The sequence below is a fragment of the Leucoraja erinacea genome, chromosome 4 (genome assembly GCF_028641065.1).
Source record: "Leucoraja erinacea ecotype New England chromosome 4, Leri_hhj_1, whole genome shotgun sequence".
Classification (NCBI taxonomy): Eukaryota; Metazoa; Chordata; class Chondrichthyes; order Rajiformes; family Rajidae; genus Leucoraja; species Leucoraja erinaceus.
Window position 1 is genome coordinate 86,592,039 of NC_073380.1, and position 19,651 is coordinate 86,611,689.

At 42.6% G+C, this 19,651-nt stretch overlaps 1 protein-coding gene across 1 annotated transcript in view; it reads left to right on the plus strand.

Moving 5' to 3' along the window:
- The window catches only part of LOC129696654 (zinc finger protein 407-like), a 528,355-nt gene that overhangs the window by 338,272 nt on the left and 170,432 nt on the right, over positions 1-19,651 (plus strand). The window contains 1 exon segment of the mRNA XM_055634746.1: positions 19,133-19,216. Coding sequence (XP_055490721.1) covers positions 19,133-19,216 — 84 coding nt within the window.

Genomic DNA, 19,651 nt, shown 5'->3' on the forward strand with positions numbered 1-19,651 from the left:
CTTTCATTGCAAAAGGATTTGAGTATAGGAGCAGGGAGGTTCTACTGCAGTTGTACAGGGTCTTGGTGAGACCACACCTGGAGTATTGCGTACAGTTTTGGTCTCCAAATCTGAGGAAGGACATTATTGCCATAGAGGGAGTGCAGAGACGGTTCACCAGACTGATTCCTGGGATGTCAGGACTGTCTTATGAAGAAAGACTGGATAGACTTGGTTTATACTCTCTAGAATTTAGAAGATTGAGAGGGGATCTTATAGAAACTTACAAAATTCTTAAGGGGTTGGACAGGCTAGATGCAGGAAGATTGTTCCCGATGTTGTGGGAAGTCCAGGACAAGGGGTCACAGCTTAAGGATAAGGGGGAAATCCTTTAAAACCGAGATGAGAAGAACTTTTTTCACACAGAGAGTGGTGAATCTCTGGAACTCTCTGCCACAGAGGGTAGTTGAGGCCAGTTCATTGGCTATATTTAAGAGGGAGTTAGATGTGGCCCTTGTGGCTAAGGGGATCAGGGGGTATGGAGAGAAGGCAGGGATGGGATACTGAGTTGGATGATCAGCCATGATCATATTGAATGGCGGTGCAGGCTCGAAGTGCCGAATGGCCTACTCCTGCACCTAATTTCTATGTTTCTATGTTTGTGTCCAGTTTAGCTCACTATAATTTAGGAAGGATCTCAAAACCTTGGAAAATACTTGGGCAAGATTTACTGGAGTAACTAATACCAGGGTTACGAGACTGATGCAGGGTCTTCGGTCTGACGGAAGGGAATTATTGATCAGTGTTCAACCACCTGAATGATTGCATTATTTTATGATTCTTCACTAGTGCAGTGGGCTGCATGCAGGGCTGCTAAAGGGTGGTTGATCTCTTGAGAGCAGAGATTGAGGGGGATTTAATAAGAGTGTTCAAAATTAAGAGAAGCTTTGAAGGTTGATCTGTCAGATCCGAAAGTCAGCACTTCTGGCTGTGCAGTATTCCCTCAGCGCTGTGTAGGAATACTAGGTTGTGTGGTCATTGAGACAGGGAGCCCTTCAGCCCAATGAGTCTGTGTCGACCAGGAGTCACCCATCTACATTGGTCCTGGTGCAGATGCAAGTTGGGCCAGGTGGGAATGCCTCAATCGATTGAGAGCTGGTGTTGGCAGAGCCAAGGTGTCTCCAAACAAGTGGGGATATAACTCCAATGATGTCACAGGCGAATGTGGTATTGAACCACAAACAATGGAACACCTGCTGAAATGCCCCTAAGTGGAAAATCATTGCACAGCTGCCGATCTTGCTGCCTACAATGAAGATGCCGAGAAGTGTGTTTAGCTGTGGCTGAACAATATCTAATCTTGTGATGTGGACTCGATAAGAAGACTAGTTCCATTTCACTCTCCTCATATTCCCATCAACTTATAGGTATGTTACAAAACCTACCTGAATCGCCATTGGGAATCTGCCCACAGCCAGGTCCGCGATTTTGGCGCTGTTTGGAGGGGGCGGGTTTAAAACGCGATTTTTACTAGGCTGTACTAATCGCAGATGTTCAGCCTAGTAAATCATTAACGAAAAATCGCTGCAAGACCCGGTCGCAAAAGGTATTATTAGTTTTATAGGCCTCGATAATATAGTTATAATAGTTTAAAATTACTGTCTCATTCCGCAACCTCTCGCAGCCCCAGGGTTTTATAAAGCAAACAATTAAAGGTATGTACCTTATTTTTACATTAAATGGGGCATATATATAACCCTATATATCAAGTTATCTATAGCGAGTAGTTCATTTTGGGCTTTTTATATCCCGCAGTATTTTTCTCGGCATTTGAGGGCACTAATCCAGCGCGATGTCAACGTTCTAAACCAGCGCGTTCACATGAACCCACTAGAAAGCCGATTTAAATGGGCATTTATTTACAGCAATTGAACACTAAATTCCTTCCATTTGGCCTATAAATTAATGTAAATTAGATATAAAAATCATGTTATATTGTGAATTATTTGTGAATAATCTTTGGACACTTAGGCTATTTAAAAATGTTAATCTTTCCTTAAGAAATGTGCTTTTGACTATCCAAGATCACAGCTTTTTTGTAATGTCCATTGAAAATCAATAGGGAACAAGATGCTAATTTCCGAGTATGAAAATGGCCATCACTTTTTTAATACTTGAGATATGAAAGTGAATTTGGTGTCAAATTAAACTTATGGTTATGCTTTATCTGATGGGATAAATTGCAGACTTGATTTTTAAAATCTCAAAATTTTGTAACATTGCTACAACTTACCTTGCATACTGCCATTCAACTTCACACTCGGGGCAATGGACAATTTACCTAGAAGCCTTGATAGATATATTTGGGGTGTGAGAGGAAATCAGCGCACCGCGGGGGAAATCCACGTGGTCAACATGGAAAACGTGCAAACTTCATGCACTGTGGGAGATGGAGCTGTGTGGCAGCATCTCTGCTTGCTGGCCACTGTGCTGCCTGGATGTGGATGAAGAAAAGGCAGGAACCACAAAGGAATCCTTGGGGGGGTAACAGTGTGGAGGAGGGCAGAGCTGTAATTTTGGCAAAGGAATGATTGGAACCAATTAAGAAAAGCCCCACTGATCTGAAGATGATGGAAGAGAATGATGAGACTGTTGAAAAACCTGCACAGGATTTGAGGAAGGATAAGGCTTAGCTAATTATGGTTAGGGTGATTTCTGTACTGTAGTTCCATAGAAATCTGGTAGAATACAAGCACATTATCGCAGGATTTAACAGGTAAAATGTGCAAATCACGTTTCTTTCCAGTGCAGTTCAGATAAAAGGCGAATTAGGCTAGTCAGAATTATGATGGCCTTATAATCTAGAGCTAGTCAGAGCTCTCATCAATCTCTTGCATTAAAAACAATGAAGTCCCATGAGTTCTCACAGTGGCTGAGCAGCACGTAGTCCAGAATCCGCAATTTTTTTTAGAATGGTATATTTTAAGCAGTACAGATCTTTTCCTGTAATAATTGAACCAGACATTAGACTTTAGAGATACAGCGTGGAAACAGGCCCTTTGGCCCATCAAGTCCGTGCCGACCAGCGATCACCCCATACACTAGCACTATCCTACATATCATGGCCAATTTTAAAAAGCCAATTAATTTGTAAACATGTATGTCTTTGTAGTATGGAAGGAAACCAGAGCACCTCCTGAAAATCCACACAGTCACTGGGAGAATGTAAAACTGTACAGATAGTACCCATAGTCAGGATCAAACCTGTGCCTCTGGCGCTGTAAGACAGCAACTCCGCTGCAGCGCCACTGTGCCGCCCCATTAGCATTTAGTTTTCTGACTAGTCTTCAGCATCCAGGTAGAGCTGCACTGGCTGAAATTCCAACCTTTTCAAAAGAGTCGTTAATAATCTAAAAAAGGCACAAGATGCTGGAATAACTCAGCTGGTCAGACAGCATCTCTTAGAACATGGATAGGTGATGTTTTGGGTCGAAACCCTTCTTCAGATTGAAGAAGACACAAAGTGCTGGAGTGATTCAGTGGGTCAGGCAACATCTCTGGAGAAGAAGGCTATGTGATGGTTCGAGTCCAGCACCTTCTTCAGACTAAAGAAAAGTTCCAACTTGAAACCTCACTTATGCATGTTCTCCAGAGATGCTGCTTGATCTACTAAGTTACTCCAGCATTTTGTGTGTTTTTTAAGTGTAAAACCAACATCTGTAGTTGTTTGTTTCTACTCTATTCAATAACCAACTCCATCAATAACCAACCAATCCATCGTCATTTCAAGAGTCAAGAGAGTTTATTGTCATGTGTCCCAGATAGGACAATGAAATTCTTGCTTGGTGCAACACAACAGAATATTGTAAGCATAAATACAGAACAGTTCAGTATGTCTATATAGCATAGACCCTATATATGTACACATAATTATAAGATAAGGTTCAATAGCTTGTTATAGTTCAGAGTTTGTTTGATGTCATGTTTAATAGCCTGATGGCTGTGGGGAAGTAGCTGTTCCTGAACCTGGATGTACCAGATTTCAGGCTCCTGTACCTTCTACCTGATGGCAGCGGAGAGAAGAGTGTGTTGCCAGGATGGTGTGGGTCCTTGATGATGCTGGCAGCCTTTTTGAGGCAGCGACTGCGATAGATCCCTTCAATGGTGGGGAGGTCAGAGCCGATGATGGACTGAGCACTGGTCACAACTTTCTGCATTATTTTCCGTTCCTGGACGCTCAAGTTGCCGAACAAAGCCACGATGCAACCGGTCAGCATGCTCTCTACTGTGCACCTGTAGAGGTTTGAGAGAGTCCTCCTTGACTTTCCAACTCTCCGTAATCATCTTAGGAAGTAGAGGCGCTGATGTGCTTTCTTTATAATTGCATCAGTGTGCTGGGCCCAGGAAAGATCTTCGGAAATATGCATGACCAGGACTTTGAAGTTCTTGACCCTTTCCACCATCGTCCCGTTGATATAGACATGATTGTGGATCCCTATCCTACCCCTTCCAAAGTCCACAATCAGTTCCTTGGTTTTGCTGGTGTTGAGAGCCAGGTTATTATGCTGGCACCATTTGGTCAATCGGGCAATCTCACTTCTATACTCTGGCTCATCACCATCAGTGATTTGTCCCACAACAGTGGTGTCGTCGGCGAACTTGATGATGGAGTTCGCACTATGACCGGCTACGCAGTCATGGGTATTGAGTGAATAAAGCAGGGGGCTGAGCGCGCAGCCTTGAGGTGCTCCCGTGCTGATTGTTATCGAGGATGACACATTTCCACCAATAGGGGTCACAGTTTAAGGATAAGGGGGAAATCTTTTAGGACCGAGATGAGGAAAACTTTTTTCATGCAGAGAGTGGTGAATTTCTGGAATTCTCTGCCGCAGAGGGTAGTTGAGGCCAGTTCATTGGTTATATTTAAGAGGGAGTTAGATGTGGCCCTTGTGGCTAAAGGGATCAGGGGGTATGGAGAGAAGGCAGGAACAGGATACTGAGTTGGATGATCAGCTATGATCATATTGAATGGCGGTGCAGGCTCGAAGGGCCGAATGGCCTAGTCCTGCCCCTATTTTCTATGTTTCTAATACGGACAGACTGCGGTCTATGGATGAAGAGGATCCAATTGCAGAGGGATGCGCAGAGACCCAGATCTGAGAGCTGGGTAACCAGCTTGGAGGGGATGATGGTATTAGAAACATAGAAATTATGTGCAGGAGTAGGCCATTCGGCCCTTCGAGCCTGCACCGCCATTCAATATGATCATGGCTGATCATCCAACTCAGTATCCCGTACCTGCCTTCTCTCCATACCCCCTGATCCCCTTAGCCATAAGGGCCACATCTAACTCCCTCTTAAATATAGCCAATGAACTGGCCTCAACTACCCTCTGTGGCAGAGAGTAAATGTCATCAATTTTAAATCTCTTTTGCTTTCCACTGTCAAGAGATCTTTAAGAGATCTTTTCCTCTGCTCCCCCCAAGTATCAGAAAAGTATTATTCCTAAAGGTCTGCCCCTATTTTCCTTCCAACATTTTCCTTTTACTATGTAATTCCCTGAATTGAACATGACCCTTTAGTTAACCTGAACAACTCCTATTTAATTTTATGGTGTATGCACAAGGACACATTTTAGACTGCAGACTTGTTTAATTTATTTGAAATAAAGCACATGATCTTAATAAATATTGCCAAACAAAATATATTGCCAAACAAAAAAATCATTAGATTATCAATTAATATAAAATACTATAACCATCTTAATGCATCGCTGTTTGCATGTTAATCATGCAAATACATTTGAATCTAACATCACAAATCATTACACAATCTGAATTAAACAGTTGGAATCAATTTGAAATTCCCATCCTGTGAACACCTGCAAAACAGAGTGCTTAAGATTTACTTCATTTTAACCACTATTTGGCAAGCAACATTTGAAATAATAAAGACACACTTGCATTACAACCTTTCTTTGAAAGAATATGCCCATCTTTAACATATAGAAAAATAAATCATTCCAGATTTTGCAACTCATGGTTGCACTGTTTATGGAACCATCATTTTTTGTTTGCATTACAATAGATTGAGAAGAAGCATGCTTGATTTAAATGCATGACTTGACTTTCAACGAATGAGAGATCCGATTTGTTGTAAATGTAAAAGAGTGCTTTCTCTTCCTTTCCCACAAATGTTTCTTGTATGCAGAAGTGCATATGTGTACGAGGTTCGGCAGTCAAGGGTGTTTAAAATAAGGAAATAATGCAACAATGATAGAAATAATAAGAAATAGAAAATAAACCTTAAGGGGTTAAATTCTTAAGGGGTTGGACAGGCTAGATGCAGGAAGATTATTCCCGATGTTGGGGAAATCCAGAACAAGGGGTCACAGTTTAAGGATAAGAGGGAAGTCTTTTAGGACCGAGGATGAGAAAATCATTTTTTTTACACAGAGAGTGGTGAATCTGTGGAATTCTCTGCCACAGAAGATAGTTGAGGCCAGTTCATTGGCTATATTTAAGAGGGAGTTAGATGTGGCCCTTGTGGCTAAAGGGATCAGGGGGCATGGAGAGAAGGCAGGGATGGGATACTGAGTTGGATGATCAGCCATGATCATATCGAATGGCGGTGCAGGCTCGAAGGGCCGAATGGCCTACTCCTGCACCTATTTTCTATGTTTCCATGTTTCTAAACCTCAAATTCTAAATCCTGGTACAAAAAATAATTTACACGGAATTGTTCAGTTTGTGTTCATAGCAACATAGCAACAACTCGTATTTATATCCTAAATTAATTTGTTAAGTTATCCCAGGATCACGACTGCCAAAGTTCATGTCGAGTCATGTAAAGAAATATTAAGACCATGATCGAAAGATTGATCAAGGAAATATTTAAGTGGTGGCAATGCTGGTGAGAAAGTTAGGGAGATAGAAGGACTTAGGAAGAATGTTTGGGAACTCTGGGGCTTTGGTAGTTGAACAGGCAGTTACCAATGTTTAAGAAAGAACTGCAGATGTGGAAAAATCGAAGGTAGACAAAAATGCTGGAGAAATTCAGCAGGTGAGGCAGCATCTATGGTGCGAAGAAATAGGTTACGTTTCGGGTCGAGACCCTTCTTCAGATGGGTGGGGGGGGGGGGCGGGAAGAAAGGAAGAGGCGGAGACAGTAGGCTGTGGGAGAGATGGGAAGGGGAGGGGAAGGAGGGAGAAAGGAAGGACTACCTGAAATTGGAGAAGTCAATGTTCATACCGCTGGGGGTGTAAACTACCCAAGCGACTATGAGGTGCTGCTCCTCCAATTTACAGTGGGACACTCTGGCCATGTGTAAATTCCAATTTGAAATATTTTGGAGGACCAAGAAACCAAGAACCAAGAGGCTCAGGACAGAAAGGTCAGATTCGGAATGGAAGGGAGAGCTGAAGTGCTGAGCCACCGGGAGATCAGGTTGGTTATTATGTGGAGGTGTTGGGCAAAGCAATCGCCAAGCGTGGTCTCACCGATGTAGAGCAGTTGACACCTAGAGCAGCGGATGCAATAGATGAGGTTGGAGGTGGTGCAGGTGAACCTCTGCCTTACCTGGAAAGACTGCTTGGGACCTTAGATGGAGTTGAGGGGGGAGGTAAAGCAACAAGTGCAGCATTTCCTGCAGTTGCAAGGGAAAGTACCAGGGGAGGGGTTGGTTTAGGTGGGAAGGGACAAATTGACCAGGGAGTTACTGAGGGAGCAGTCTCTGCGGAAAGCCGAAAGGGGAGGAGATGGGAAGATGTGGCCTGTGGTGGGATCCCGTTGGAGGTAGCAAAATGTGTCGGCTGGTAGGATGGAAGGTGAAGACAAGCGGGACTCTGTCCTTGTTACGAGTGGTTACGGGGGATGGTGAGTGAGAGCAGGGCTAGGGGATATAGAGGAGACTCTGGTGAGATCCTCATCTGTAGTCAAAGAGTGGAACCCCCATTCGCTAAAGAATGAGGACATCTTCGATGTCCTGGTTTGGAACACCTCATCCTGGGTGCAGTTGCGGCGTAGACGGAGGAATTGGGAGTAGGGGATGGAGTCCTTACAGGAAGCAGGGTGGGAAGAAGTGTAGTCCAGATAGCCATAGGAGTCAGTGGGTTTGTAGTAGATGTCGGTCAGTAGTCTGTCACCTGCAATGGCGATAGTGAGGTATGGAAATGGCAGGGAGATGTTGAAATGATCCAGGTGAATTTGAGTGCCGGATGGAAGTTAGTGGTGAAATGGCTGAAGTGCAGTTACCAATGATGAACATATGAAAATCAGGAGTGAGGGGACCAGAATTGGAGGATCACTATATCCTCAAGAAATGTGAAGAGCTTGTGGCCTTTGCAGAGATTGGGGGTGCCGGAACCACAAAGAGATTTGGAAACCAGTTTGCAAATTAAAAATTGGGGCATTCATAACATTGCAATAAATCTTGGACAGAGGAAAAACAGTTTGCTGCTAACTTAGAATATGAATTTCACGAACACTGTCTAAGTTGTAAAAGTGATCCTTGCAATAAGTACAGCTTAAACTCTGTTTGATCTGGCAAGGGTCTCCAGCACTGGAGATGCACGTTCCATAAGGCTTCCTCATGTGAACAACGACAACTTTCATTCGGACCCCCAACTGCTTGGCCAGTCATTAATCCCTTTACCTTCTTGAAATATCTCCTCCTCGTGATTTATTTCCACAGATGCTTATATCCCTATCCTGGAGAACAATCTTTGAGTCAACGACACCTTTGGCCAGTTCTGGAAAATTTTAAATTTGAAATCTACGTTTACTTAAGGCACTGGGTGCATGAGACCATAAAGGTGCATACTCCCAATTTTAATCTGGTTTTATTTATTTTTTTAAAACAAGGTAGCTTTCATTTTGTAGTTGCAACGATGGCAAAGCTGGTGGCATTTGTCCTTATTGCACTTTGAAGCAGGCACTAATTGTGAGACTTCTCATATGCCTTGTTCAACACAAAAATCCCAAAGTTATTGTCCTTTAGAGCTGTCTCTAAAGAACTCAGGAAAAATCCATCAAATGTACAAGCTAGCCTCATTCTCGAAACCTTAAATGTTGCTGGGTGTGTCCAAGTGTGTTTGTAATGATATATTAAATCATAATTACTGTTTAGTGAACTTGCCGTAAAAAAATTACAGTTTAGTTATGATATTTGTGCTTCTGTGTTAATAATACATTTCATATTTTTTTCAGTTTAAAAACGGCAATTTTTTTCATTCCTGGTTTGCAGCTTGCAAAATATTTTCAACGTGCTTTGCTGCTAAATCGAATTGATGGCCTAATGTTAAATAGGCATTTTCCTTGAACTGACTCTCACTGACACATTTATGTGGGAAGGAACTGCAGATGCTGGTTTAAACCGAAGATAGACTCAAAATGCTGGAGTAACTCAGCGGGCCAGTCAACATCTCTGGAGAGAAAGAATGGGTGATGTTTTGAGTCAAGACACTTTTTTAGACTGATCGACATTTCGGGTCGAGACCCTTCTTCAGACTGATCGACGTTTCGGGTCGAGACCATTTTTTCAGACTGATCAACGTTTTTGGGTCGAGACCCTTCTTCAGACTGATATGAACTGACTGACTGACCAGACAGATCAGCCTGAAGAAAGGTCTCGATCCCAAACGTCACCCATTCCTTCTCTTTAGAGATGCTGCCTGTCCCGCTGAGTTATACTCCGGCATCTTGTGTCTATCTCCAAACAATTAATTTTGATACTGGTGATGTCAAACCTTAAGGATTACCAGACCATTATGCAGTTTACCTCAGTTGGTTGTGAGCCGAGTTCTTCAAAAATGACCGTAAATCCTGTCAACATCATCCAAATATGCAAGAAGCAGTTTTGGATACATCAGATTCACTTGCTACCTTGACTCAATTTGTAGCATGTATCATTCACCATTAACCCCTGTGTGGACAGTGACTCTCACAACTCCACTTTAAAAGTTTAATAATGTTTTAAAATCTCTGTCACCTCCTCTGGTCTAAAAACCCTCGAGATACCTGCACTTCTTTTGATCATTGCTAAGTACAATTGACAACCGTGGCTTCAGCTGCCTGGCTCAATGACATAAGTGAAAGATATTCTAGAGATGAAACAAGAGTGTTTAATTGTCATATATAATGAAAACAGAGCAATGAAATTCTTACTTGCTGCATCTTAACAGGCCCGTAAACGCTATAGCACCACAGATAAATATATTTGGATAGTTATATGGATGGGAAGGGAATGGAGGGTTATGGTCTGAGCGCAGGTATATGGGACTAGGGGAGATTATGTGTTCAGCACGGACTAGAAGGGTCGAGATGGCCTGTTTCCGTGCTGTAATTGTTATATGGTTATATGGTTATAATAAACAGTAAGGCAAAATTAATTAATAATGGTGATACCAGGTAGCCAAATAGTGCAACATCAAAGTCCATAAAGCAACCAAATTCGCAGTCCATGTAAGATCATGGATGCTGAGTTCAGTTTTACGTAGTGTTCAAGAGCCTGCTGGTTGCTGGGAAAAACTGTTCTTCAACCTCAGGTTATGATTTGCACCACTTCAATGGCAGTAGTGAAATGAGAGCATAGCCAGGATGGTGTGGGTCTTTGATGATATTGGCTACCTTTTTGAGGCAACATCCCCTCTAGATCCCTTTTATGGCGGGAATGTTGGTACCTGAACTTTTCCAAGATGGCGCCTAACACAGGCAACTGTTTGCGTGCTAGCCACAGAAGCAAATCCACAAACTCATATTACAATCGCTCCATGCTCTTAAATCTCTATTCCTATTCCCTTATCATGTATCTATATTCCCTTATCATGTATCTGTAAATGGATCATTTGTAATCATGTATTGTCTTTCTGCTGAGTGGTTATCATGGAACAAAAATGCTTTTCACTGTACCTCAGTACAAGTGACAATAAACTAAACTGAAACTGTGATGGACCAGGCATTGTCTACCACTCTCTGCAATCTCCTTCGTTCCTGGGCATTTGGGTTGTAATGATACAGCCAGTACACCTGTACGGTATTCGTCAACATACTGAATCTGCTCAATCCGTTAAGAAAGTATAGGCATTTGAATGTTTTATGAAATGGAACACTTGTCACATGTGGCAAGGCAAATTGAAATTCTTTGCTTATGTATCCAAGGTATGCAAATAATTATAGTTGCCACATTCGGCACTGACAAAGTTACAAAGTACCCCCGCAGGCACCAACTTTGCTCCTTCCCTCTGTATTTCTGTGTCTGACTTCACAGTCATGGGTATAGTGAGAGTAGCGCAGGGAACTGAGGTCACAGCCTTAAGCAAATGTTTGTTAAGGGTTATCTAGGAGGAAGTGTTATTGTCAATTCATACTGATTGTGGGCTGTGGATGAGGAAGTTGAGTATCGATTTACATAAGGATGAACAGAGGCCCAGTTCTCTGAGTTTGATGATATGAGTTTGAGGGGATGATGATATTGAACACTGACCTATAGTCAATGAACACCAGCCTGTTGTCATATGTGTTCTTATTGGTCAAGTGGTCCAGTCCAGAGTAGAGAGCCAGTGAGATCACATCTCCTGTTGATCTGTTGCAGCGATATGCAAATTGCAATGAATCCAGGTGCTTACTAAGTTTATTTGGAGTTTATTTGCGTTTAATCAACATCTCCAAGCACTTCATGCCATGGATTTTAATGCCATCAGTCGGTAGTTACCGAGTCATGTTACCTCGCTCTTGCCGCCGATATTACAGATGTCTTTGTAAAGCAGGTGGGATCCTCAGTTTCTGAGTAATGAAGGATTGAAAATGCACGCAAAAACTCTAGCCAGCTGGTCTGCGTAGTTTTAAGGAGCGTATCCAAATATACCAAGACATTTTTCAAGGGCGTAATCTCATGAACAATGTTCTGACATTGGCCTAGGTGACTGAGATTACAGTGTTGCTGGGGGTTGTAGGGGCTGAGACGTTAATTATTGCTGTCTTTCACATTTTATTAACTAATCTTAAAAAAATTATAGGTAGATAAAAGTGCTGGGGAAACTCAGCGGGTGAGGCAGCAACTATGCAGCGAAGGAAATAGGCAAAGTTTCGGGTCGAAACCCATCTTCAGACTGATGTGAGGGTGGGGGGGGGGGGGGATGCGGGAAGAAGAAAGGAAGAGGTGGAGCCAGTGGGCTGAGGGAGAGCTGAGAAGGGGAGGAGAAAGGGACTACCTGAAATTAGAGAAGTCAATGTTCATACCGCTGGGGTGCAAATTGCCCAAGCGAAATATGAGGTGCTGCTCCTCCAATTTACGGTGGTCCTCACTCTGGCCGTGGAGGAGGCCCAGGACAGAAAGGTCAGATTCAGAATGGGAGGGGGAGTTGAAGTGCTGAGTCACCGGGAGATCAGGTTGGTTATTGCGAACCGAGCGGAGGTGTTCTGCGAAGCGATCGCCAAGCCTCCACTTGGTCTCACTGATGTAGAGCAGCTGACAAATAGAGCAGCGGATGCAATAGATGAGGTTGGAGGAGGTACACAAAAATGCTGGAGAAACTCTATGGAGCGAAGGGGATAGGCAACGTTTCGGGCCAAAACCCTTCTTCAGGTTGGAGGAGGTGCAGGTGAACCTATGTTGCACCTGGAACGACTGCGTGGGTCCTTGAATAGAGTTAAGGGGGGAGGTAAAACGACAAGTGTAGCATTTCCTGCGGTTGCAAGGAAAAGTGCCCGGAGAGGGGGTGGTTCGGGTGAGAAGGGACGAATTGACCAGGGAGTTATGGAGGGAGCTGTCTCTGCGGAAAGCAGACAGGGGAGGAGATGGGAAGATGTGGCAAGTGATGGGATCACGTTGGAGGTGGCGAAAATGTCAGAGGATTATTGTGACGGCTAGTATGGTGGAAGGTGAGGACAAGGGGGACTCTGCTCTTGTTACGAGTGGGGGGATGGGGAGTGAGAGCAGAGTCATGGGGTAAAGAAGAGACCCTGGTGAGAGCCTCATCTCTAGTAGAAGAGAGGAACCCACGTTCCCTGAAGAATGAGGACATCTCCGATGCCCTGGTGTGGAACACCTCATCCTGGGTGCAGATGCGGCGTAGACGGAGGAATTGGGAGTAGGGGATGGAGTCCTTACAGGAAGCAGGGTGGGAAGAAGTGTAGTCCAGATAGCCATGGGAGTCAGTGGGCTTATAGTGGATGTCGATCAGTAGTCTATCACCTGCGATGGAGATAGTGAGGTCAAGAAATGGTAGGGATATGTCAGAAATGGTCCAGGTGTATTTGAGTTGGGGATGGAAGTTAGTGGTCAAATGGATGAAGTCAATTTAAAAATGTAAAAATGAAGTTAAAAAAGTTATATGTTTTGTTTACTTCAATTTTTGTAGATTTTAGATCTTTCTGCTTAGTTTAACAGAACACAAAACAGGGGTGAGAGTTTGTTTTCTGTTGGGAATTTCAAGGGCAACAATCCAGGCGCTATCCAATCCTTGCCACACTGGAAGCTCCAAAGGACCTGGAATACTAACTTTCCATATTGGGGCCATGCAAGTCTACCAGCAGACGGGCAGGGTTCAACCTCATATCTCTTACTTACCGAATAGTGGCGGCTTGGATAGAGTGGACGTGGGGAGGATGTTTCCACTAGTGGGAGAGACTAGGATTAGAGGTCATAGCCTCAGAATAAAAGGACGTTCCTTTAAGAAGTAGATGAAGAGGTATTTGAGTCAGAGGGTGATGTATCTGTGGAATTCATTGCCACAGAAGGCTGTGGAGGCTAAGCGAATGGATATTTTTAAGGAAGAGATAGATTATTGATTAGTACGGGTGTCAGGGGTTTGGGGGAGATGGCAGGGGAATGGGATTGAGAGGGAGAGATAGATCAGCCATGATTGAATGGCGGAGTAGACTTGATGGATCGAACGGCCTAATTCTGCTCTTATCACTTATGAACTCATCGAGCACAGTTCTTAATTTGGGAATGGCTGTTGAGTATCTGACAGAATTACAGTATTGTGTCAAGAGTTAGAATTTCATAGTTCTTGAAAGTTGAATATATTTATCCCAAAAGCAATGTTACTGGGAGTTTCCTTGGCTTTGTGTCTGGGATGCCAAAACCTCCTTAGCCTTGTTGAAAAGGGTGTTGACGATTTAAGGTCTCAAGACTGTCCTCAGAGATCACTTACATCGAACACCAGATGAAAAGCCAGTGCAGATGTAATTTATCGTCAGTGTTTCCTTTTAAAGAATAATTGTGGAGACTTGGTTCAATCAATATTATGGATTTTTGTTGTTAGATTTTGTAGTCTACACCATAATGAGAGATAGGGGACAGTGTCTGTTTCCTAATAGAAAATAAAGGATTTGTTTCCATGTCACTGGGCATTTAAATTCAAAAGTAGAAAATGTTCAGGGGGAAAAATGCTTACAGTTTGCATTACATTAACATAAAGGCAATATCTTTGAAATGGTATTCCATAAAAAAAACACTTCCTTTCTTTGACCTTCATTAAAGAAAACAATTGTATCACTTAAGAACAGTCACTATGTACTTGTTATGTTGCTTCTGGTTCCTTAGCAGACAAATATTTAAAACATCACCTTAAGTACATACGTTAGCTTGTTCAGTTTGATCTGCATCACTGAATGTGACCTCTGGACAGCTCCTAGAGAAAATCTGGTGATTATTAAGAGATTGGTTTGCTCACCTTGTCTCTGGAGTAAAGGTGGTGAAAGAGCAGATTGACCAACAGTCCTTTTAGCACAAGATGCACCATAGCTTGTGATAAGACCAGTACGAACAAGCCAGTTTTAATAAGAATAATGAGTCAATTTAAGACAAATTGCTTGTGGTTAATAACGTTGAAACCCTGTAAAAGTTTAGACCTTAAATAATGTTGAATGATGTGATATGTTTGTTAGATTGGTAACAATTTCTTGATAGGTGAAATGATTAATATTAAGATGCCTAAAATCAGCTTTCATGTCTAAGAGGGAAGAATATCTAAATTATTCATTAAACTTACTTTAATTTACAAGATTATTTGATTAACTCAATAGAATGTTATTGTATGTGTGGACCAGACAGACACGGGCAGTGATACTGGACTGGTTCTATAAAAACAATTTCCCCCAGTCCATATCCAGCTTCATTATTTGTGTGGGTAAAATTGCTCCGTACATGGTCCACAACCAACCAGATCAAATAAAAATAACCTCTCAATGTGTCGTTTATTCAGTCAAATTGATTTAAATAGAAAATAACAGCTATCTGGGAATTATTCTCAGCTAATAATGTTAATCAAAGGGTTCATATCATTCCCATAAACGATCGTGTTCTGAAGCCTGAAATTAGATTACTCTCTGATAATCACTTCCACATACTTGTTATTTTTAATCATTTATCCAGGAAGGCTGTGAAAGAATTAGTTTTCACTCTTTTTTGTCGATTTGGTATTCGATGTTGATGGCCTAAGCATTATAAATGTTATAATTGCATGATTAACAATTGTGATATTATGTATCACAATTGTATAGATGTAATATGTATAGATGTAATATGTACATCTGTACATGGATAGGAAAGGTTTAGAGCTTTGTGGGCCAAATGCGGGGTAAATGGAACTGGCTAAGGGTTGGGACACAGGACATGTTTCTGTGCTACATGACCTAATGACTAAAAGGTTGTCAGAACATGCCAAAACACAATAAAAATAGAAAATACTGGAAGCACCCAGCAGATCGAGCTGTATCTGTGGGAAGAGAAGCCTTGTAAACATTTCAAAACCCGTCATCAAAACTAGGAAGGAGACAAAATAAGCTTGTTACAATAGAGTAAAGCGAGGGTGATCATGAGGAAAAACTGTAAACAATGTTATTTTGTCAATTAGGAGCAGTTGGAGAATGAGAACATAGACAAAAGAATGTATGGGTAGCCAAATGCAGAGCAGGAAGATATGCCTGGCAGGGCATATGCGCCACAATGTGAGAGCAAAAAAGGAAGGAAGGGAAAAACAAGCTAAACTAACATTACAGATGGTTGAGACAGCAAGTTTGCTGAAATTGCAGAATTCGATATTAAGTACACAAGGCTGCAACATTCGCAGTGCTGGAAGAACTCAGCATTTCAGTCTGAAGAAGGGTCTTGACTAGATGAGTCATCTGTTCATTCCCGCCGCAGAGTTCATCCAACTTTGTTTTTTGCTCAAATTCAAGCATCTGCAGTTTCTTGTGTCTCCATTAGGCTGCAGCATGCCTTGAACATGCTAAAACAAACCCTGATAGCAGGAACTCGGGATGTTTTCAATACCAAGCATATGGAAATTTCTTCACAAACTCAATGAATAAATAGGACAGCAAGTGACCCACGTTGATAAAATAACTTCACCATGTAAAATATCCCAAGGTTTCTCTAAGGACCATGATCAGGCAAAACATGACACAAAATCACCCAATTGATATTGGGGTAGGTGGCTAGAAACTGAGTTAAAGTGAACATTTTAATAAAATATTTTAATGCAGGAAATATCACAAGATGAAGAGGCTCAGGGAGGTATTCCACGTCTTAGATCTGTGATAGCTGTCATTATGGCTGACAATGGAGGAGTGATGGAAATCTGGGATCGGTGAGATGCCGGAACTGGAAGAATATTTAGTTGGCTTGTATGGTTGGGAAGCTGATGGGGATACAGGTGCACAACCTTTTATCCGAAAGCCTTGGGACCAGACACTTGTCGGATTTCGGACATTTTCGGATTTCCGAATGGAAGATTTTTAGCGTAGATTAGGTAGGTAGCGCGGGCGGCTTGAAAAGTCTGGAGCGACTGCCTCCTCCCCGGAGACCGGGGAATCATTGTAAATCATTGCATAAATGTTAGTCAGTTAGTTTGGAGGGATTTTATGTGGTGGTGGTGGTGGTGGTGGTGGGGTGGGTGGGTGAAGGGGGAAACTTTAATTCTTAGTTCCCTACCTGGTCGGCGACTCCCAACATCGCGGAGCTGGGGGCTCTGTCCGGCCGTGGGCGGCGCCGGTTGTAGCTCCGACCCCGGCAACTCTACCCCTGGCTGCGAGGCGCTCCAAATCCAGCGCCGCCCGCGGTCGGACGCCCCCCACCCCCGGCTCCGCGAATGTTGGGAGAAGGCGGCCTCCGCGCCCTGGAGCTTACCGCACAGTGACCCGGTAAGGCATTGCCCGCTGGTATCCCAGCGCTGCGACGCCGCCGACTCCCAACATTTGCGGAGCTGGGGTGGGGGGCGTCCGGCCGCGGGCGGCGCTGGATTTGGAGCGCCTCGCAGCCAGGGGTAGAGTTGCCGGGGTCGGAGCTACAACCGGCGCCGCCCGCAGCCCCACCGGCCACAGCGCTGCGGAGCTTACTGCACGGCGACCCGGTAAGGCATTGACCGCTCCCCGTCTCTCCGACCAGGTAGGGGACTAAGAATTAAAGTTTACCCCTTCAACCCCCCCTTCACATAAAAGCCCTCCAAACTAACTGACTAACATTTAAGCAATGATTTACAGATGTTTAAGTGTCTCCCCGGTCTCCGGGGAGGAGGCAGCCGCTACAGTAGTATAGACCTGGGTTGACCGTGGGTCGTTTCGGGTCAAGTTTGGCGCCAAACGCGAGCTTTGGTGTGCAGACGACATCCTGGAAAAAATGGCCGGTTTTCGGAGTTTTTCGGTTTCTGGAACACCGGATAAAAGGTTGTGCACCTGTAGTTGGTGTGGGGCGAGGCATGGAAAATTTTGAAAATCTGTGTATGGTCTTGGTACAAGGCAGGGAATGTGGGTATAATGGAAGAACTGTACTTTTGTTATACGGGTCCACTTATCCAAACCACATCTTTTGTTTGCAATCATTTTCTGCTCGCATTACTGAATTTTGCACAAAAAAAAGCCAGACCTGTGCTATGCTGCTGCGAGATAATATTGCATCAGACTCAAGGAAGGTAAAAACATAAAAAGATCATTTTTAATTTAAATTATTCATAGAAAAATAAAAGCATTTGCCTGCTTTAAAAACCTACTGGAGCTGGATCATTTGCAAGAAATATATATAAATGTGCACATTCTTTTCAACTCCCCATCTTGGAAAAGTAAAAGTCTAGAAAGTTCTCGCAGATGATTGAGCTGCTATGCTTTATTCAGGTCTTCGTCATCGTTTCAACCATGGAAAGGAAGGAATTTCATTCTGAGATGAATTTATGACACTTGGATTGTTCCACTTTCACTGATTTGAAGCTTTCTGGATTTTTTTTAAAATTTAAAATCATCCAAGGTGTTATTTGGAAGCAAAAACTGTCATCTTTTTTATTTTCACATATTTGATGTCTTAATAGTATTTTCACATAATTTGATGTCTTAATAGTGTAAATGAAAAACAAATATTTATTGGGGTTAGAAGGGAGAGGTAGATCAGCCATGATTGATTGGCAGAGTAGACTTGATGGGCCAAATGGCCTAATTCTGCTCCTATCTCTTATGATGTTATGATATTGGAGAATGGCAAGAATTTCAAACACTATATCTGTTACATGCTCATTGTACAAAAAGACCATTTGATTTATTTATCAATGGATAATATTGATGTGCTTTTGAAATGCATTGGTCGTTGAACCTTGTGATTAATGCATCTTTCATCCAATAGTCATTCTTACTTTATTTTGTAGCTTCAGGTAAAAGTTAACTCCTAACATTTCAATCCAGTAAGATTGCACCATCCACATGCCTAGTTAAACTAAAGCTTTGTCCCACTGAGTTTGTGTGTCCAATAGCTGATGCTTAAGAAACCTTTTATTGACTTCCAGCTGCCATTGTAAGTGGGCGAATCAACATTGAGTGACTGGGTCTGTGGGAATTGAGGGGTAAAGAGGCAGGATATGCATAAAAAAATTAAGTGCATAAAGCAGCCCCATCTGGAAGACATCTAACCGAAATGAAGTTGTACAAAACCATTCCATTGATATTAAAGCTAATTTTTATGGGCCTGACAAGTATGTAATTATGTTCAGTGGTGCTTTTCAGATTTTATCTCAGTCAATAAACTGCAGTGGTAATTTCATTCCCATTTGACATATTTACATGGAAACATTTGATTGGAGGAATTAGCAATCCTGAGAGTCTTGATAGATATGTTTTAATGATCTGTGACCTCCACGCTCTTCTTATCTGTTTATTATTGCAACAGGGGAGAAGTCATTTCTGTGTGACCTCTGCAGATTTGCCGGTGGAACTCGCCATGCTCTAACAAAACACCGACGACAGCACACAGGTCAGTAGAAATTATTCACCTCTTCAGGGCAGTAACCATCAAAAAGATGTAAAATTATAATTGTGACCTACCCGAGGAGAAAAAAAAGTGTTTTCTGCACAGTCAAACTGCTAATTGCCTCGATGCAAAGTTATTGGCATAATAAATGATTTGTAGTAGATACACTACTCATGATTTATATGTATAGAGGAAAGTGGCTGATAGGAAAATCCTCATATTAAATCTGGGCTAATGTATTAATGCTGAAATTGTTCTGTACCAGTCTGTGACAGGGGCATGTGTAATTCTGTAATAAACTTGATGGAGGTATAACTCATTTATAGACCCAATTCTTGGTAAGCAAACTGATTTTTAGCAACTTTCATATTCTTGTCAAATGATACTCTGCAGTAACACAACCCTGCTGTAAAGCAGCATGAGCACTGTAACATAAAG